Source organism: Pongo pygmaeus, chromosome 17 (genome assembly GCF_028885625.2).
Source record: "Pongo pygmaeus isolate AG05252 chromosome 17, NHGRI_mPonPyg2-v2.0_pri, whole genome shotgun sequence".
In the NCBI taxonomy this organism is placed as follows: domain Eukaryota; kingdom Metazoa; phylum Chordata; class Mammalia; order Primates; family Hominidae; genus Pongo; species Pongo pygmaeus.
Genome location: NC_072390.2, coordinates 27,029,378 through 27,051,321, shown reverse-complemented (window position 1 = coordinate 27,051,321; position 21,944 = coordinate 27,029,378). Strand labels below are relative to the sequence as shown.

Here is a 21,944-nt window from a genome sequence, read left to right as displayed (position 1 = left end):
TCGCAACATGAATTTTGCAGAGGACATTCAAACCACAGTAGACTTTCATCTGTCATCACCATACTAAGAAAAACCCTTCTTTTCTTCCTGGCCATCTCTTGGCATCCTCAGTGGAGCTCATGTTCAAACATCTTCCTTCTTAGCGTGTTGTCTTTTTGCTCATGTAAGATCATCCAAAGGCAGCCAAAGATGCCTCTCTTCTTTATAAACCCCTCTCTAAATACTGGAAATCTGTGGAGGAAAGACCATGAAATAAGATTTCTTGTTGTCTTTACTTTTCACTTCTACTTTTTCCTTCTTTTTATTTCCCATCATGCCCATTGCCCAATGTCTGAGGACTTTAAATAGAAAAAAAAAAAAAAAGAGTACAAATGAGAAAGACAGGAAAATTAAAGTGAGCTTTACCATGAGAGATCTTTGATTCAGCAAACATGCTCTCACATGCACTGTGGACACATGATAAGATATGAGCCAGTTCATGTGAGGGCCAGAAAGATGAGTAAGACTACTTTTGTCTCAAGGAATTTATGTTTAGTGTATGACATAAAGATTTACCAAAATAACTGAACTCGAGTTTGAAAATAGTTAAGTTCTGTGCAAGAGGGGAGAAGCAAGGTGCTCTAGGAGTTCAGCAGGAGAGAGAATACTTTTCTGCAAAGCAATTAGGAGCAGTAGTTGGAATTTGTGGCCTTTGAAGATGGATAGGATTTGAACCTACACAGATTGAGTAGGGAAAGCCCTTATGCAGCAGGAACAAAGGCCTTGGGAAGGGAGATATTGAGGGTTTGGGGAAATTGGGCATTTCTGTTTGGTGTATTTCAGAAAGAAGAGTGGCATAATATTAGGAAAGGGGGTTGGAGTTAACTCATGGAAGGCCTTTTGAAATAACCATTTAGAAGCTCTTGGATTTGATTTTGTTTTTTTAAATGAAAGAGTGACTTGACTGGAGCTATGATTTAGGAAGATCCATATGGCTGCACTATGTCAAAGACACTGGCAAAGGTGTCTACTTGGGAGTCAGGTATAAAAATCCAGACGAGAAATAGATGGCAGTGAGAATAAAGAAAAAAATATGTAGCATTTTTAGACTTGTTAGAGATTGGGAAGGACAGTAATAACTGACCTCTCTAGTGTCAGATGACTATTCTTTAACCCAAGGGCGGAATAAACCTCCTTTGTAATTTATTCCAGTTTTATGGACTGAATACAACCAAAATTCGTTTACTTGCTCTTTTACTGAATACTGACTACATTGTGCATAGACAGGGGAAAGCCTCTCAGCCTTTCTCTGTACAAACTTGAACTCCTGCTTTTACATTTATGTGTTCAAAAATATTTTTCTCCATCTATACACAGACCACTCATGGTTATTGTTCTCTTTACAAATGCTTCCTGTGTCTTTTACAATATCCGTTCAATAAAGACTTGTCAAGTGCCCACCGTGTAAAGAGACTGTTAATCACTAGACAGCAAAGGTGGTAAGAAATGATCTTTACTCTTGGGAAGCTCCGATGGCAGGGCACCTGCTTGCCTTCTCCTGCATTAGATAAATGACCCTAGTTCCTTTTCTCCTTCTTCGTAGTCCTTCTTTTTTACCTCGTCGATCATTTGTGTTTCTTTTCTTTGATTCCTTTTCCTCATCCACATGATGACTAGTATATCATGCTCCAGGATTATGTGCATGCCATTACTCTCGTACATTTCAGAATTGTATTGATCATATTACCAGATCTTTCTTTTCTGCACTTTGGCCAGGAAAGAATCCTTTCTCCTCTTGTTTTTCTTTCCGAATTATTAGTTCCTTATTGCATTGTTCTGTACTTTCCTTTTTCATTCTTTTGTTAGGCCCTCCTGTTTACAGCTGACCAAGATCACTTTTAACTTGAGTCTTGTATTCCATAGCATGAGCAATAATCACTCGAGTTTTCTGTATTATATTGGGGGATGCTGTAGTGCAATGAAATAGGACTCGGCTTCACAGTCAGACACCCTGGGTTCAGAGTATAGCACCATTCCTTCTCTTTCACTGACTTAGGACAAGCTGTTTATCTTGATGGCTTCTGTTGCTTCAGTTTCCTCATTTGTAAACTGATATTAATTATACTTCATGGTATAATATTAAATAAAAATTATATAAGTTACCCAGCATATAAAGTAGGTCTTCAAAAAGATTAGCTTTCTTCCTTCCTATCGTATTTAGTAGCACCCAGGCAGTTGATCAATATACTTTAAATTCCTTTATAATTCAGAGTGTCTTCCAATCTCTACATACTGGGGCTAGTCATAAATTAGGATTTGATTCCACCACGTTTGCCTCTTCATTGTATAAAAGGATCTTTTCAAATAGTGCAATGAATGATGGAAATTGGATCGCTGAGAAAGTAAGATATTATTATATTAGGAGATGTTTTAAGTATAACAACACAATTACATTTTTTTCTCATTTTGCCATAGTCTGAAAAACTTCCCCACTCATACTTTGGAGCCATGGTTCTAGAGTTGGGTTTTTCTCCATGTTGTGTAGGGAATCCCCAAAGGTGTTACATAGATTCCTGGGTCCTACCTCAGACCTTTGATCCAGAATCCATGGGGAACCCAGACATCTGCATGTTTCAAAGCTCTCCAAATGATTCTTCGCCCAGCCTGAGTTTTAAACTTCCTGTAATTGGAGACCCTCTGTTTTAGAATATATTAAACAGAACGCCACAATAAATATAAGCCATATTTATTAAAGCCATTTATTGTTTGAGGAAATACTGTGTGTTTACTAAATAAGAGTCTGGAGAGTACATGACTTCCACTCTCTCCTAAGACCCTGTGAGTCCTCATCACAATTCTAAAAGGCCATCTTTTGTGTGTGTAGTTCTTAGGCCCTGTGAAAGTCATGTCATACATCTCATGCAATTTGCTAGGCTCTACATTTTTTGAGCCTCAGAAATACTGATACTTCTAGAAAGCATACAGAATAGACTAGGTATACTTACTTTTTGATGAGATGGTGAATGACAAATTTCAGACAGCAGGAAAAGCTCTAAGGGGTTTTTGCAAACAACTACTTTGTGTAGGAAGCTGTGGTGATCCTTTCTCCCACAGGAAAAAATGTTAAGAGGTAAACACGAGGTTTAGACCACGACCTAAAATACAAATCTGGAAGAAATTTTGAGAGACAGTAGGTTTCCATTTTAATGCCTTCAAAGTTTAGTTTCAAGCAAATGGTTGGAAACTTCCATTCTGAACTACATCATCTTCAAGAATCATCTGTTTCGGAAGCAGCCACCCCCACTTCCTTTTTTGATTATTCACTTTATGTGAAAGTTGCACACAGTTGATAACTTATTATTGACAATTTGTTTCCCTATTTTATTACTTGATAATGATTTGAGAAATTCAAATGGAAAAAATAAAACTATTTCATCAAAATAGTAAGAGCAGTAATAATTCTCTTGGACTTTTAGTGTCCAGATGATAAGTGATAAGGCTTTGATAGATCATCTTCTCCACAGGGCATCAGCCATGTCAATAAATAAAGAGCAGTAACTGTCATGAAATTAGAACAAAAATAAAAAAAAGATTGATTTTTTAGAGAAGATATATATCAAACAATCCAGTATCTCGGTTTTATACGAAAAATTATGTTTCTGATTATTACTTGTACATTGTATATGCTCTGTTTGCCCTACACTGGAAATTAGGGACAGAAGAAGAGTTATAAATTCAAAAGCATAATCAGTTTACAAAGAATACACAAAATGTGAGTGTAGATGATTCCAGGAATAGTGATTGACTTCACATTCCCAGGAAGAAAAACAATGATATGTAATTTAAATGAAAAATCTAGGAGGTGTTTTGTGATTACGTATAATGTGAAGAAGGAACAGCTGAAAAAAAAGTAAACAAGACTGCAAAGGATTTTAATTCTCTGGGCAACACGACCTGAATGAACTGTCTTACAATGATCTTTAAAACAAGGATGTTGCTGTTTTTAAGAAAAAGTATAGAAATTTACCTCTGCATAGGTTCACACACACACAAAAGGAAAATTAATTAAAATACAGTATTCCATAAAAGTCATTAAAATGCTAGCACAAAGTGACGGAGTACTGAATTTAAATTTTAGATTATCTTTTGGGACCAGTGCTCCTTGAAACGCGCTTGAAGGAACAATATTTTTACATATTTCCACTGCTTCCATTTTATTTTCTACTTTTAGCTCTTCTCCCTGTCTCATCTCTTAAGGTTTTTCAGCCTCCTCAGCTTTTCTTTTCAGCAGTTCCCATTGTTACTGTCCTTAGCCCCTTTTTTCTTTCTTTCTCCCCCAAATACCAAGAGTGGCTTTGTGGTATTTGGTTTGCCACTGAAACCTTTCGCATGTGGTGTGAATGGGGTAGTTTGTTGCTCAGGTTCAATTCAGATATTGAACCCAACACACAGCCCCAGCCGGCCATGTAGTCCCAGAGCCATTGTGGGTGTTGTCACCTGTACACAGCTGACTGTGCCTCTGTGAGTCTCTTGTGTCCTACTCGTTCCAGCCACGCTTGCAGTTCAGGCAGGGGAGGCTCCAGGTCTGGGTGGGGCAGTAGCCTTCACATGGCTCCCCGACTTCCTTCCCTTCCCTTCTTCAGTGAGCCTGTGTATTGCTGCCCAATTGTTCTCAAGGTACTGCCCTGTTATTTTCTGTGGCTCCTTATTTATTAAATTTAGTCTGGGCTATCTTACCCAGTGAGCAACACCCATCCCACCATAAAGCCTCAGTTCCAAATCCTCTTCCCAATCACCCCCAGCCCCTGCTCTAGACCCTGCCCTTGAAGCTAGTATGTGACTCCAGAGGCCCCTTTGTTCTGTCTTATGAGGCACTCTTCCCACCCAGCGTTGAAACCTTCCCGGTCCTTCCTGCCCCTTCATTATTGCAGCCTCTGACAAGGAGCCCTCCCTCAACCCCTCCACTCTTCCCCAGCTGGACTGTGTAGCTCATCTGTGACACTTAAGGCTTCTTGCCTTATTTACTGTGGTCAATTCCCTGAAGGAAGAGGCACATACTCAACTCTGATTCCCCTGCAGAGCCTTGTTCCAGTACCTTGAGCACAAAACGTACTAAATAAGGGGCTGCTAATTCGGAGCCTGTGGAAGCTAACATTAGCTACACATATGAACGGGACAGTGCTAGCCTACGTTCACAGCTGCATCCCTTATATTTAGAGGGAACGTCTGAGTGTCACAGGGATGCTTCTGTATCTCTGATCTGAACACTGGTCACTCCCCTCCCCAATGTAAAAGGTAGGGATCACCCCCTACCTTTTTTTTCCTCCTTTTCCCCTTCTTCATCCTAACTAGGAGGAGTGAAGAGATGGCCCAGGGCTCTGCATGCTCTTGGATACAGCCACAGCCCCACTTCCCACCCTCACTGTTGGCTCGAGGCCATCAGGATTGCTCTCACTGGCCCACCTTTCCCTTCTCTCTCATGCCTTAGCCCCCTTCCAACCCTGTCTTCTGTGTCCTTAGAACTCCTGGTTGGCTACCAGCAGATTCCACCCATGCCCAGCCTGGGACATCCCTCCCTTCCCTCTTCTAGACAACTTCAACACTTTTTGGCCTGAGATTTCTCACACCTCCGTCCTGGTCCTCAGTCTCCCCTCATCTTCTTGGTTCCTTTTTCCCTGGGAAAATGAAGCCATCAAAAGAGACCTTTCAAATGCTCCGCTCTCAGACCAGCACATCTGCTCTGCCAAGAGCCTATGCATTGCTGCATGCGTGGCTTTCCGCCGTTCCTCTGGGTGAAACATCAGCCTTCCTGATTCTGCGCTCTGGTCCCACCTCCCGCCTCTGCAAGGGCTTCCCTCCATCAAGCAGCTCCTTTCCCTCCCGCATCATCAACTTGCCCTCTCTATGGTATCGTTAGCATTCACATTCAGAGATGCTGTCATTTTTCCCATCTTAAGAAAAGAAAAAGACTGTTTTGTGATCCCTTTCTTCCTCTCTGGCTGCTCCGTGCGGATGCTCCCTGTGTCTGTATTCACCTGGACATCCGCCTCCACGTGACCCGCCGTTGTTTCCCTTGTTCACTTCCTAAGTGTCCCCCGGCCGACTCAGGACTGTCATCACCATCTTTTTTATGACAGATTTATGTTCTACAAATTTATGTTCCACACCCAGGTCTCTCCCCTGTATATCCATCCAACTGCCTACTTGCTATCTCTTTTGGATGTCAAATATCTCAAACGTCATTGGTCCAAAACTAAAACTCTTGGTCTGCCTACCCACCCCCTCCAAACCTGCTCCTCCTGCAGTTCTCGCCCTGTCAGTTAGTAGCAGCTGCGTCTCTCCAGTGACTCCTGCCAGAAATCTGGTTGTTACCCTAACACAGTCGACATCCAGTTCATCGGCAAAACTGATGGCTGGACCATCACAGCGTGTCTCGACTTTGACGGCATCTTGCCACCTGCACTGCTACCTTCTCACTGCAAGCCCTGAGTGTCTTCCCTGCATCTTCGTAATAGCCTCATAACTGAGGTCCGTCTCCACCGTGGCACGCTACAGCCTGCAGTACACATGGCTGCCGGGATAGTGTTGTTGAATATAAGCCAGATCAAGTTCCTCCTCTGCTCAGAATCCCCCCAAGGCTTCTCAAGCAGAGAGAGTCCTTCCAGCTATCTAAGGAGGTGTCCCCACCCTAAAATTATGCTTCACCTTCTCCGCAGTTCACCGCACTCCAGTCACACTCAGTATTTCAGTCTTGTTTGCACCTTTTCCCTTTTCTTCCTCCCTAGATGTCACTCTCCCACTCCCTTTCCTCTTTCAGGTCTCTGCTCGAATGTTATTTTCTCAGTAATTCCTTCTCCAATCCCCCATCCTAACAGCTGCCTTGCCTTCACCCCCCAGCCCACTCCCCTTGATTTTTCTCTACAGCTAGCCTGGCCAGACACTGCGTACAATATTGGTTTACCTTGGTGCCTGTCTTCCCCACAAGGATTTAAGTTCCATGAGGTCAGAAGTTTTTGTTTTGTCCGTCTGCTCACCACTGTATTCCTTAAACAGTGCTTGGCAAGCAGTTAGCTACTCAATAAACGCTTGTTGAATAAATGAAGAATATTGCTGGATTTTTTTCCTCCACATTCAAGGTCAACCTCGTACTAGTCACCACCATGCAAAGTTCTGCAGCCGAGCTGTCCCTGTGGCCCTTCCTAACCCTGCCACTCCCCTCCCTTTGGGAATGCTTCTCGTTCACTCCGGGTGAAACCAGCCCGTGCTGTGGGCAGCATGGTCAGTAGCTCTGGGCATCACTGACAGCCTTCATGGCCTTCCAGGCTTGTACCCTTGGATCTTCTGGGAAAATTTGTGCAGCCAGTTCAGTAGTCAAAATTGGGCCCAGACCTCACGCCAGTGGCTGAGTGCATCGTGTTCTCGGCCTGGCTTGCTGCTGTTATTTAACGTTGAACACTGGGCCAAAGCAGATTGTTTTCTGCCAAGTTGAAAACCAGCTAAATACTGCATTGGATAATCATTCTATTTCTTTTGAGTTTTTTTTTTTTTTTTTTAACATACTAGATGTTATAACTGAAATCTTAATGCAATTTGACTGGAATACCACTCTTTTTCATTTTCTTGGCCATTATAAAAATAATAACCAGCGTTAAATCACTAGGAGTCAGTAGAGTGGGCATCTGTGAGGATTATGCTCTATGATTTTAGCAGTCTCTTAATCTCCCTGTAATATTTAGCTTATTCACCAGTGTAATGAATATGATACAGTATCAGGCCTAGATAATATCCACTGATAAATGGACACATGCAAGTTTATTCTCTTCAAAAGGAACTAAATGCACACTGCTGTCCTAACAGAATACACACAAGAAGAGAAAATGCCTTTTAATAAGCAATTAAAATTTATACAAAAAAAAAAGAAAAGTTTATACCATGAGAAACCTGGCAAGAAAATAACAAGACCGAGGGGGAAATAGAATGAAAACAACTCTTTTGCCAAGCAGTTTAGAATTTATACTGTTAAATTCATAGGTTTGGGTGAGGAAAAATAAACAACCATCAGTTGCAACCATGCTCTGTCAAAAATATCCCCTGTCCAAGGCCTGCTGACAGATCATAACCAGAACCACATGTCCCCAAAGCAATAAAAGAGGAGAGAGGAGCATCCTATTTAAGGAGAGCCTAAAGATGTTCATTTCAGGCAGGGATAGAGGGACAGGGCACAGGCAGGAAAGCAGGAACTTCCTGGGCAAGGGGCCTGGAGTCAGTGACACCCACCCATCAGGTTATCCGAGGGCTGTTTGTGTTTACACTGATGCTTCTGCAGAGTCCTACATCCAAACACCCGACTCAACCGGATGGTCAGTCCCAGGCAGCCCTCCCACCTTTTCTGAGTCACTGTCCCATTTAGCATGGTTGCTACCATCATCACGTTGCAACTGTGTCAGGCCAAGATAGAACATTTCATTCCCTTGACCTGCAATGTGAAATGAGTTAAAAGTGAAATGAGTTAAAAGAAATGATAATACTGAGCTTCCATAGGCTGCATAGCAATGTGCATGCTGCTTCCTAAAGGGGATGAAAGGCTGCAGGTAACCACCCCTCCTCGGCCCAAAGCAGAATAGAGTCATTCATCAGTTCCCACAGAGCCAGACCCTCCTCTACTGAGTGTTCACAATGTATGCATTACATGTGTGCTATTTTTATATTAAAATGTCTTAAGCTAAATAAGTTTTTCTAAACATTTTTTCCCAAGTGTTGCATTTACTGACATAACTTAGTTACAAAACTTACCTTAACTCATCTATTTAGGAAATATACATGGAGAGCCAGCTATCTGTAACTAGTGAGATAAATGGAATAGCTTCCAGTATGTCAACATTTGGAAGAATAAAACCAATTTGATTTTATTTTAAAAATTTGTTTTAATTGGACACACAATCAAAATGGAAAAACAGACTTTTTTCAGTTTTGTGAATTTCAAATGTTACTTCTTTTTGTATGGATTGCTTTTTTAACTTAAAAACATTTTGTTTATCCACATACACATTTTATCTTTAGGTTTTCTTAGCAATTTGTTTAATGTGACAATTTCCTCCCAGTCAACCACCTGGTGATATGTTCCAATAGAATATTGGAGTGATGTATTTCAGATGTAATTACCATAAAGGATAATTAACATTAATACCTTAAAGATTTAACTGGACAACTAGTTTGAGGGATATTCATTGAAACAAAATAGCAGGACTCATTCTTGACATTGTCAGAAATAAAATTGACCTGTAGAGGCTTCTTCAGAAGGGTTTTTATTTCATAAGGTATGTTTTTGCATCGTGGCTGCTGCTGTTGCGGCTCTCAAATGATTGGAATATGCTTCGTCATGGAAACACTGATGATCTTCCAACTTGCTTCTTCCCTGACCTTGACTCACTTCCTGGAGTCAGTCTAATGACTACAGCCATGTTCAGAATGCAGGGCCTCATGTATAAAATCTCACAAGGAATAACTTTGGAAAGAAACATCATTTACATGTTCTCAGAGGACACAAAAAAACAGATGGAAGGTGATATCTGGCACTCCCTCTTTCTCAGTGATGACTCATTTTGGAGTTTGTCCTCCTGGTCTTGGTCTGCCCTGCACAAGGGCTCAGACACAGTGACAGCTAAGGTTTTCATGAGTCGGGTGACGCAGGAGTGGAAAACCTCATGACAGAGTGGGAAGAGCTGGTTTCCCAACACTCCAATTTAATTACATTTTTACCAACACAAAAAGAATATTCTAAGGAGGAAAATTTGGACATAAAGTTCCTCCATTCGGAATGACCTGTCACCTAGTAAGGGTGGTGTGACTCAGAGCATCATCACATTCTGATTTTAAAAGTACAGGCCCTTTTAAAAAGGAGTCTTTTTAGGGAATTCAACATTACATTCCTAATATTTTTCATCCTGAATGCACTTAGCAGAGGAAACGTATATTTCATCAGACATGGATTTGACATTCCATTACATTATACAGTGAACAGGACAAACATGTCTCACGTTTTAGACATGAGAAAGGGGAGCTAAGACAGCCACCACCACCGTAAGACCCTGGTTATCTCATTTAAACAGATTTTAAATGTGGGTGCCAGTGGTGTGATCATCAGCCGCTTCCACTTTGTGAATAAATTGCTTAGAAGGAGTCTTTTGCCTACCAGATGTGACCTAGATTTAGATTTCCAAAGGCAGGGGGAAAAAACTCTATTGTGTTAAAAAACAATTGCTGGTAAAAATGCATGGTAAATGAGCTTATCTCAGTTTTCCAGGTGTTTGGACTAATATGTTATGGAATTACTGCTTCGTTTATGAAAAATAATTGAGGAAAATGTTCCAGCAAATCAAATTTGGATAAAGGCTTAGGGATAGCTATTGTGGTGTTAGTAAGTTTTTAAATGGCAGAAAGAGCAGGAGCCAATAGAGATAATAAAATAATATTTTTCTAAAAAAAAAATGTTTCAGAAGAGTCTTTTAGAAAAGGGTCAGGCATGGGTGTGCTATCCAGCTTGTGTTATGGTTTAGTAAAATATTGAAGAACAATGTGAACAATTATGCTCCTTTCAGTGCATATGAAAGCTGTTTAAAAAATCAAAGCTTGTCTGTCTGCTGGCTCTGATAAGTCTTATTACTCTGTTAAATGCAGCAAAATTTTTTAAAATGTGACATCTTTATTCTCTCTTACCTACTGTCTCCTTTTTCATTTCCTTTCATCTTCAGGAGCTGCCACTCCGAAACCAGTCCCAGAACCCGAGAAACAGACAGACCATACAGTTAAAATTGCTGGAGTCATTGCGGGCATCTTGCTGTTCGTTATTATATTTCTTGGAGTTGTGTTGGTAATGAAGAAAAGGTGAGCTCCTAGCTGTTGCCAAAGATACAGTTATATCCCATTGTTTGCTGGAATGTTTTGTGTGTGTGAAAATACTCAGTTACTGAACTGGCTTTGATAACCCAGACACATCTGTGACTCTGTGATTGTTAACATTTTTCATCATGTGGCATGGAAGGTTATGGGACAAAAATTTAGAGTAAATGGCTATGATTCTGTGTGAATATGCAAAGCATATCATGCCAGAATAACATAAGCATCCTGTGTCTTCCCACACAGTGGCAGATAAAGCTCTGCAAAATCTTAGAAGCCACTTATTCACCAGGAAATGTTTAGTACTGATTTCCAACATACTAAGACATTTGGTAATCACAAAGATATGAGAAGACTTTACTTTTTATTATAGTGAGGATGATGATGATGACAGATTTTATGGGGCCTGTGTTATATGTAGGCACCGTGCTAGGGAAGGTAATCAGCACAACATCCATGAGAAAGAGAACCCGCAAGAACAGCCCGACAGAAAAATGCAGTGCAGGAGCAGCTCGTATTAGAACAAATCACAGAGCAACTGGTGTGGCTGGGCACCGTGGCTCATGCCTGTAATCCCCGCACTTTGGGAGGTGGAGGCAGGTGAATCATTTGATCACTTTAGCCCAGCAGTTCAAGACCAGCCTGGACAACATGACAAAACCCTGTCTCTACAATAAATACAAAAATTTGTTGGGCGTGGTGGCACACACCTGTAGTCTCAGCTACTGGTGAGGCTGAGATGGGAGGATCACTTTGAGCTATGATCACTCCATGGCACTCCAGCCTGGGCAACAGGGCAAAACCCTGTCTCCAAAAACAAACAAACAAACAAAGTTGCGTGTTACAAGAGCCAAAGGATAGTCTGGGGGAGAGAAAAACAGATATAGCCATAATAAGTGATCCTCACCTCCCATACTTGAAAACTATGCAGTGTCTTGTTTTGTGGAAACAAGCAAAAACTTGCTTAATAATAAAATCTTCGATTTATGTAAAAATCAATACAAAAATACAGATACTAAGAATTGATGGCATAAAGTTTCCCAAATTGAGGGAATATGTGGATCTTGTCCTTTTCTGTGTTGTTTCAAAACAGTTGTAGTCATGCAGTGAGAGTGAGTTCATGGATGGGAGAAGGTAAAGGTGGAGAGGTTGGCAGAGTGAAGACTAGAAACTTTGATCTGCTCATGGAAGGAGGTTGACCTTGGGCCTGAGATGGCCTTTGAGTAGGTGGTAACATGGTCTAATTTTTAGGAATATAACTCTAACGTTAGGATTGGACACAGTGAGAAGGGGAGAGAGCTCAAATCAGGAAGACCAGTAGAATGAAGAGGAAGAACAACTTTAGAAACAGTTAAGAGTTAAATTTTAGTAGCCATTTGGAGAGAGAAGGGACAATATAGAAAGAACTTAGAATAGTTCCTGGTTTGGGCAAGTTAGTGGAGATATTTCTGTTCACCAAAATGTGGAACATAGGAACTAGAAAATGGGGTGGGGGCAGTAAAAATGGAGAGTTCAGCTTTGCACATTTTTTTTCTTTTTCTTTATTATACTTTAAGTTCTGAGGTACATGTGCAGAATGAGCAGTTTTGTTACATAGGTATACACGTGCCATGGTGGTTTGCCGTACCCATCATCCCATCACCTATATTAGGTATTTCTCCTAATGCTATCCCTCCCTTACCGCCCTACCCCCCAACAGGCCCCAGGGTGTGATGTTCCCCTCCCTGTGTCCATGCATTGTCATTGTTCAATTCCCACATGTGAATGAGAACATGCAGTGTTTGCTTTTCTCTACTTGTGATAGTTTGCTGAGAATGATGGTTTCCAGCTTCATCCATGTCCCTGCAAAGGACATGAACTCATCCTTTTTTATGGCTGCATAGTATTCCATGGTGCATATGTGCCACATTTTCTTTATCCAGTCTATTTTCTTTATCAATTGATGGACATTTAGGTTGGTTCCAAGTCTTTGCTATTGCGAATAGTGCCACAATAAACATACGTATACATGTATCTTTATGGTAGAATGATTTATAATCCTTTGGGTATATACCCAGTAATGAGATTGTTGGATCAAATGGTATTTGTAGTTCTAGGTCCTTGAGGAATCGCCACACCGTCTTCCACAGTGGTTGAACTAATTTACAGTCCCACCAACAGTGTAAAAGTGTTCCTGTTTCTCTACATATTCTCAAGCATCTGTTGTTTCCTGACTTTTTTCTTTCTTTCTTCTTTTTTTTTTTTTTTTTTTTTGAGATGGAGTTGTTTGCTCTTTTTGCCCAGGCTGGAGTGCAATGGCATGATCTCAGCTCACCACAGCCTCTGCCTCCCAGGTTCAAGCAATTATCCTGACTCGGCCTCCTCAGTAGCTGGAATTACAGGTGCATGCCACCAAGCCTGGCTAATTTTTGTATTTTTAGTAGAGACAGGGTTTCTCCATATTGGTCAAGCTGGTCTCAAACTCCCAATCTTGTGATCCGCCTGCCTTGGCCTCCCAAAGTGCTGGGATTACAGGCATGAGCCACCATGCCCAGCCTTCCTGACTTTTAATGATCGCTATTCTAACTGGCATAATATGGTATCTCATTGTGGTTTTCATTTGCATTTCTCTAACGACCGGTGATGATGAGCATTTTTTTATATGTTGGTTGGCTGCATAAATGTCTTCTTTTGAGAAGTGTCTGTTCATATCCTTTGCCCACTTTTTGATGGGGTTTTTTTTTTTTTTTCTTGTAAATTTAAGTTCTTTGTAGGTTCTGGATATTAGCCCTTTGTCAGATGGATAGATTGCAAAAATTTTCTCCCATTCTTAGGCTGTCCACTCTGATGATAGTTTCTTTTGCTGTGCGGAAGCTCTTTAGTTGAATTAGATCTCATTTGTCAATTTTGGCATTTGTTGCCATTGCTTTTGGTGTTTTAGACACGAAATCTTTGTCCATGCCTGTGCTCTGAATGGTATTGCCTAGGTTTTCTTCTAGGATTTTTGTGGTTTTAGGTCTTATGTTTAAGTCTTTAATCCATCTTGAGTTGATTTTTGTATAAGGTGCAAGGAAGGGGTCCAGTTCCAGTTTTCTGCATATGGCTAGCTATTTCCAACACCATTTATTAAATAGGGAATCTTTTCCCCATTGCTTGTTTTTGTCAGGTTTGGCAAAGATCAGATGGTTGTAGATGTGTGGTGTTATTTCTGAGGCCTATGTTCTGTTCCATTGGTCTATATATCCGTTTTGATACCAGTACCATGCTGTTTTGGTTACTGTAGCCTTGTAGTATAGTTTAAAGTCAGGTAGCATGATGCCTCCAGTTTTGTTCTTTTTACTTAGATTGTCTTGGCTATGTGGGCTCTTTTTTGGTTCCATATGAAGTTAAAGTAGTTTTTTCCAATTCTGTGAAGAACGTCAATGGTAGTTTGATGGAGATAGCATTGAATTTATAAATTACTTTGGGCAGTCTGGCCATTTTCACAGTCTTAATTCTTCCTGTCCATGAGCATAGAATGTTTTTCCAGTTGTTTGTGTCCTCTCTTATTTCCTTGAGCAGTGGTTTGTAGTTCTCCTTGAAGAGGTCCTTCACATCCCTTGTAAATTGTATTCCTAGGTATTTTATTCTCTCTATAGCAATTGTGAATGGGAGTTCACTCATGATTTGGCTCTCTGTTTGTCTGTTATTGGTGTATAGGAATGCCTGTTATTTTTGTGTTGATTTTGTATCCTGAGACTTTGCTGAAGTTGCTTATCAGCTTAAGGAGATTAGGGGCTGAAACGATGGGGTTTTCTAAATACACAATCATGTCTTCTGCAAAGAGATAATTTGACTTCCTCTCTTCCTATCGAATACCCTTTATTTCTTTCTCTTGCCTGATTGCTCTGGCCAGAACTTCCAATACTATGTTGAATAGGAGTGAGTGAGAGAGGACATCCTTGTTTTGTGCCGGTTTTTAAAGGGAATGCTTCCAACTTTTGCCCATTCACTATGATATTGGCTGTGGGTTTGTCATAAATAGCTCTTATTATTTTGGGGTATGTTCCACTGATACCTAGCTTATTCAGAGTTTTTAGCATGGAGGGCTGTTGAATTTTGTCAAAGACCTTTTCTGCATCTATTGAGATAATCATGTGGTTTTTGTCATTGGTTCTGTTTATGTGATGGATTATGTTTATTGATTTGTGTATGTTGAACCAGCCTTGCATCCCAGGGATGAAACTGACTTCATTGTGGTGGATAAGCTTTTTAATGTGCTGCTGGATTTGGTTTGCCAGTATTTTATTGAGGATTTTCACATCAAAGTTCATCAGGGATATTGACCTGAAATTTTCTTTTTTTGTTGTGTCTCTGCCAGGTTTTGATATCAGGATGATGTTGGCCTCATAAAATGAGTTAGGGAGGATTCTCTCTTTTTCTGTTGTTTGGAATAGTTTGAGAAGGAATGGTACCAGCTCCTCTTTGTACCTCTGGTAAAATTCAGCTGTGAATCCATCTGGTCCTGGACCTTTTTTTATTGGTAGGCTATTAATTACTGCCTCAATTTCAGAACTTGTTATCAGTCTGTTCAGGGATTTGATTTCTTCCTGGTTTAGACTTGGGAGGGTGTATGTGTCCAGGAATTTATTCATTTCTTCTAGATTTTCTAGTTTATTTGCATAGAGGTGTTTATAGTATTCTCTGATGGTAATTTGTATTTCTGTGGGATCAGTGGTGATATCCCCTGTATCTTTTTTTATTACACATCTATTTGATCTTCTTTCTTTTCTTCTTTATTAGTCTGGCTAGTGGTCTAGCTATTTTGTTGATCTTTTCAGAAAACCAGTTCTTGGATTTATTGATTTTTTGATTTTTTGAAGAGTTTTTCGTGTCTGTATGTCCTTCAGTTCTGCTCTGATCTTAGTTGTCTCTTATCTTCTGCTAGTTTTTGAATTTGTTTGTTGTTGCTTCTCTAGTTCTTTTCATTTTGATGTTAGGGTATCAATTTTCGATCTTTCCTGCTTTCTCTTGTGGGCCTTTAGTGCTATAAATTTTCCACTACACACTGCTTTAAATGTGTCCCAGAGATTCTGGTACGTTGTGTCTTCATTCTCATTGGTTTCAAAGAATATCTTTATTTCTGCCTTCATTTCATTATTTACCCAGTAGTCATTCAGGAGCAGATTGTTCAGTTTCCATGTAGTTGTGCTGATTTGATAGAGTTTCTTAATCCCGAGTTCTAATGTGATTGCACTGTGGTCTGAGAGACTGTTTGTTATGATTTCCGTTCTTTTGAATTTGCTGAGGAGAGTTTTACTTCAAATTTTGTGGTCAATTTTAAAATAAGTGTGATGAGGTGAAGAGAAGAATGTATATTCTGTTGATTTGGGGTGGAGAGTTCCATGGATGTCTCTTAGGTCCACTTTTTCCAGAGCTGAGTTCAAGTCCTGAATATCCTTGTTAATTTTCTGTCTCATTGATCTGTCTAATACTGACAGTGGGGTGTTAAATTCTCCCACTATTATTATGTGGGAATCTAAGTCTCTTTGTAAGTCTCTAAGAACTTGCTTTTTATGAATCTGGGTGCTCCTGTGTTGGGGGCATATATATTTAGGATAGTTAGCTCTTCTTGTTGCATTGATCCCTTTACCATTATGTAATGTCCTTATTTGTCTCTTTTGATCTTTGTTGGTTTAAAGTCTGTTTTATCAGAGACTAGGATTATAACTCCTGATTTTTTTTGCTTTCCGTTTGCTTGGTAAATATTCTCCATCCATTTAGTTTGAGCCTGTGTGCATCTTTGCACATGAGATGGGTCTCCTGAATACAGCACACTGATGGGTCTTGACTCTTTATCCAATTTGCCAGTCTGTGTCTTTTAATTGGGGCATTTGGCCCATTTACATTTAAGGTTATTATTGTTATATGTGAATTTGATCCTGTCATTATGATGACAGCTGGTTATTTTGCCCATTAGTTGATATAATTTCTTCATAGTGTTGATGGTCTTTACAATGTGGTATGTTTTTGCAGTGGCTGGTACCGGTTGTTCCTTTTCATGTTTAGTGCTTCCTTCAGGAGCTCTTGTAAGGCAGGCTTGGTGGTGACAAAATCTCTCAGCATTTGCTTGTCTGTAATGGATTTTATTTCTCCTTCACTATGAAGCTTAGTTTGGCAGGATATGAAATTCTGGGTTGAAAATTCTTTTCTTTAAGAATGTTGACTATTGGGCTCCACTCTCTTCTGACTTGTAGGGTTTCTGCAGAGATATTTACTGTTAGTCTGAGGGGCTTCCCTTGTGAGTAATCTGACCTTTCTCTCTGGCTGCCCTTAACATTTTTTCCTTCATTTCAACTTTGGTGAGTCTGACGATTATGTCTTGGGGTTGCTGTTCTCGAGGAGTATCTTTGTGGTGTTCTCTGTATTTCCTGAAATTGAATGTTAGCCTATCCTGCTAGATTGGGGAATTTCTCCTGGATATATCCTCAAGAGGGTTTTCCAACTTGGTTCCATTCTCCTCGTCACTTTCAGGTACACCAATCAGACGTAGATTTGGTCTTTTCACATAGTCCCATATTTCTTGGAGGCTTTGTTAGTTCCTTTTTATTCTTTTTTTCTCTCATCTTGTCTTCTCACTTTATTTCATTAAGTTGATCTTCAGTCTCTGACATCCTTTTTTCTGCTTGATCGATTCAGCTGTTGATACTTGTGTATGCTTCACAAAGTTCTTGTGCTGTGTTTTTCAGCTCTATCAGGTCATTTATGTTCTTCTCTAAACTGATTATTCTGGTTAGCAATTTGTCTAACCTTTTCTCAAGGTTCTTAGCTTCCTTGCATTGGGTTAGAGCATGCTCCTTTAGTTCGGAGGAGTTTGTTATTACCGACCTTGTGAAGCCTGCTTCTGTCAATTCGTCAACTCATTCTCCAATCAGTTTTGTTCCCTTGCTGGCGAGGAATTATGATCCTTTGGAGGAGAAGAGGTGTTCTGGTTTTGGAATTTTCAGGCTTTTTGCGCTGGTTTCTCCCCATCTTTATGGATTTATCTACCTTTGGTCTTTGATGTTGGTGACCTTCAGATGGGGTCTTTGAGTGGATGTGCTATTCCTTTCTGTTTGTTAGTTTTCCTTCTAACAGTCTGGCCCCTCTGCTGCAGGTCTGCTGTAGTTTTCTGGAGGTCCGCTCCAGACCTTGTTTGCCTGGGTATCACCAGCGGAGACAGCAGACCAGCAAAGATTGCTGCCTGTTCCTTCCTCTGGAAGCTTCATACCAGAGGGGCAACCACCAGATGCCACTCAGAGCTCTCCTGTATGAGGTGTCTGTCGGCCCCTACTGGGAGGTGTCTCCTAGTCAGTATACACAGGGGTCAGGGACCCACTTGAGGAGGCACTCTGTCCCTTATCAGAGCTTGAACACTGTGCTGGTAGAACTGCTGTTCTCTTCAGAGCTGCCAGGTAGGGACGTTTAAGTCTGCTGAAGCTGCGCCCACAGCTGCCCTTTCCCCCAGGTGCTTTGTCCCAGGGAGGTGGGGGTTTTATCTACAAGTCTCTGACTGGGGCTGCTGCCTTTTTTTCAGAGATGCCCTGCTCAGGAAGGAGAAATCTGGCAGTCTGACCACAGTGGCCTTGCTGAGCTGCAGTGGACTCCACCCAGTTCGAACTTCTTTGTGGCTTTGTTTATACTATGAGGGGAAAACTGCCTACTCAAGCCTCAGCAATGGCAGGTGCCCCCCCGCCCCAACCGCCGCCCCCCACCAAGCTGGGGCATCCCAGGTCAATCTCAGACTACTGCTGTGCTGGCTGCAAGAATTTCAAGCGAATGGATCTAAGTTTGCTGGGCTCCATGAGGGTGGGCCCCACCGAGCCAGACCACTTGGTTCCCTGGTTTCAGCACCCCTTTCCAGAGGAGTGAACGATTCTGTCTCACTGGCATTCCAGGAGCCACTGGGGTATGGAAAAAAAAAAAACTCCTGGAGCTAGTTCGGTGTCTGCCCAAACAGCCATCTTGTTTTGTGCTTGAAACCCAGGGCCCTGGTGGGGTTAGGCGCCGGAGGGGATCTCCTGGTCTATGGGTTGTGAAGACCATGGGAAAAGTGCAATATCTGAGCTGGAGTGCAGGGTTCCTCAGGCTCAGTCCCTCATGGCTTCCCTTGGGTAGGGGAAGAAATTCCCCGACCCCTTGCACTTCCCAGGTGAGATGACACCCAACCCTGCTTCGGCTCACCCTCCATGGGCTGCACCCACTGTCCAGCCAGTCCCAATTTGATGAATCGTGTACCTCAGTTGGAAATGCAGAAATCACCCACCTTCTGCGTTAATCTCGCTGGGAGCTGCAGACCGGAGCTGTTCCTATTTGGCCATCTTGCCAGCAATCCCAGCTTTGCACATTTTAAGTTCAATACTCCTTTAAAATTAAGTGGAGATGTTCACTGGGAGTTTGAATATGCTACTGTAGACTAGAAATAATAATTTCCATAGTCTGAAGGTCATCAACATTTCTGGAGCTGAAGCCATAGGTTTGGAAGAGGCTCCTCAGAGTTTTTGTAGAGTAAGAAGAAGGAATATCAAGGATGAAGGTAAAACCATTGGCAACAGCAATATTTCAGGGCGAGTTAATATTCCAGTATAGATACATGCATCTACTCCTTTTCTGAGTCTCCCTCCATTTATGGTTCTGTTCTAGTCAAGCCCCAGGACAAACTGTTGCTCTGTCACAGCTGTGCACATCCCTGGTCTTTGGTCCCCATCATTATAACTGTTTTTCCCCACTTGTCATGTGCCCTTTATCTCTTTTTCTACCCATCGTGTGATTCCTATCTTTATTTTTCATTCATTATTTATTTTCATTCCATTCCTCTCTACCCCTCTTTTCTTTACCCTTCTTTACTTATTTATCTCTTTATTTCCTTTTTCCCTCCATATTTCCCATATTTCCTTTTTTCTTCCTCTTTTTCTTATGCCTCACCTCTTTTTTTTTTTTTGAGATAGAGTCTCGTTCTGTTGCCAGGCTGTAGTGCAATGGCACGATCTGAGCTCACTGCAACCTCCGCCTCCTGGGTTCAAGCAATTCTTCTGCGTCAGCCTCCCAAGTAGCTGGGAATATAGGTGCACACCACCATGCCCAGCTAATTTTTGTATTCTTAGTAGAGACAGGGTTTCACCGTGTTAGCCAGGATGGTCTTGATCTCCTGACCTCGTGATCCCCCTGCCTCAGCCTCCCAAAGTGCTAGGATTACAGGCATGAGCTACTGCACCTGGCCTTTCCTGGATGTTCTTCGTCCATTCCCCACCTCAATGTTTATGTAGATAGCTTATTTTGGGCACCAGTAGTTTGTACTTTTTAAAAACATATGACCCAGTGTAAGTCCTAAGCAACAATAGGCCCTTCCATGCCTGGACATCCAAACTAAACATTTTGAAGAGGTTTATTTTAAATTCCGGGAATACGGTGGATATATTTTGTCATCTGGCAAGTTCTCTGTGAGGAGTAACCTGCAACTACTGATCCAGTTGCCCTTGCGACCCTAGCTAAGTGTCAACTAATCCTCCAAGGATCTATTTCTGCAATATTAATTCATGATTCTACTTGGGTGTCTCCGGTAGTCACTGAGGTTATGTTATAAATTATGCATTGAAGAGATGCCTTTGGTAACACGTGGCCTTAATACAACTTTAGACTAAATGCCAATAAGTCATGTCAGATTTACATGATTATTTACTAGATAATCATCTTAAAAGGGTTGTCTTCACAGCATGTGCCACTTCGGGATTTGCTTTTTCTGAAAAATAGAGTATATTCTCTTTCAGATGAATTAGCCAATATACCATGCTCAGAAATACAAAACTTGCTGTTATCTTTAGACTTGAGCAGTCTTGTACAAACTATCATATTCCTTAGAAATTCTTAAAACATCTAATTGTCCAGGACTTTTTACCAAATTTCAAATCTAAATTTGAAAGGTAGTGTTTTTAAGCAGAAAAGTTAAAGCATAACATTAATCATAGATAAATTGTCGGGGTGTTATTGATAGGTAATCACCACATTGTTTGGTTAGAAGAACACTGAATTTAAATGTGGAATTCTTGAATCTGTATTTTAACTGACTTTGTGATTCTGAACTTCTCTGGGCCCTAGTTTCCTCTTTCGTAAGTTGAGAAAACTCAGCTAGATGATCTCTGAAGACCTTCTCAATTCCAAAATGTCAGGTTTCCTGGTAGGTAGTAGCCACTGGTGACACTACTATGCATTTGCTATTCTAGAAGTACCGCATGTGTTTTATTACTGTGTTTCCCTACTTAAACCTCTGCAGCAGCTCTTCCCCAGGCTCTCTCGGTTCAGTTCAAGCCCAGAGGTGATGGCTGATGAGTGGTTTATCTTCCAGCCACATGTTTTCAACCTTCACACAGGAGGCCCTCAATTAAAAGGGAAGCCGTGGGGAAATGGAAAAAGGAATGAGAGAGAGGGAAGGAAAGAAACTGCCTCAGGTGTGGATTTCAATATATTATTAGTTGTTACTGTCAGTTAGAAGCAAATGCTGTGAAACTTTGCACTCATTCCTGTGTGGACTGGTTAGCCTATGTTTCCTCTACCGCAGCATTCTGAGTCATCCACCTCAAATATGTGCTGTTGGTCATAAAGACAGACTGGGCCCAAGAGACAGTGTGGGTGAAACAAATTCATTCATTCCTTGTGGAAAGAAAATGGGAAGTCTGTCCTGCAGAGGATGAGCCAGCCGCCATCGTCTGTACTTGTCCCCTGCCAGGCCAGCTCGCCTGCTAGCTTGGGAGCAGGAGGACAGCAAATTCAAACGCTGGATAATTGCTTGACATTTTATTGGGAGGCATTGTCAATTATTAGCTAAGATTGTTTCGTCTTCTGAAGAATTGGCCCTCTATAAAAAAATAGTTGTGGAAGATGGGCTTTTAACAGAAAATGTAAAGTCTGTTCAGTTCATACTAATGCATGGAATTGTTTAATGTATAGGCAATAATGGCTAAAAACTGACATGACCATCAGCTTTATTTTAGGATGTTTTACAAACCCATCACAAAGCAACAACTAATTTTTTGTTCATGTATATTAATTCATTTGACCTTTACCTGGACTAATAT

General features: G+C 41.1%; 1 protein-coding gene across 20 annotated transcripts in view; it reads left to right on the top strand.

The window, feature by feature from the left end:
* The window catches only part of PTPRM (protein tyrosine phosphatase receptor type M), an 840,386-nt gene that overhangs the window by 568,133 nt on the left and 250,309 nt on the right, over positions 1-21,944 (top strand). For all 20 annotated transcript variants that reach the window (XM_054460379.2, XM_054460383.2, XM_063653925.1 and 17 more), the window contains one exon: positions 10,731-10,863. In XM_054460379.2, the coding sequence (XP_054316354.1) occupies positions 10,731-10,863 (133 nt within the window). The remainder of the gene's footprint in view (positions 1-10,730; positions 10,864-21,944) is intronic.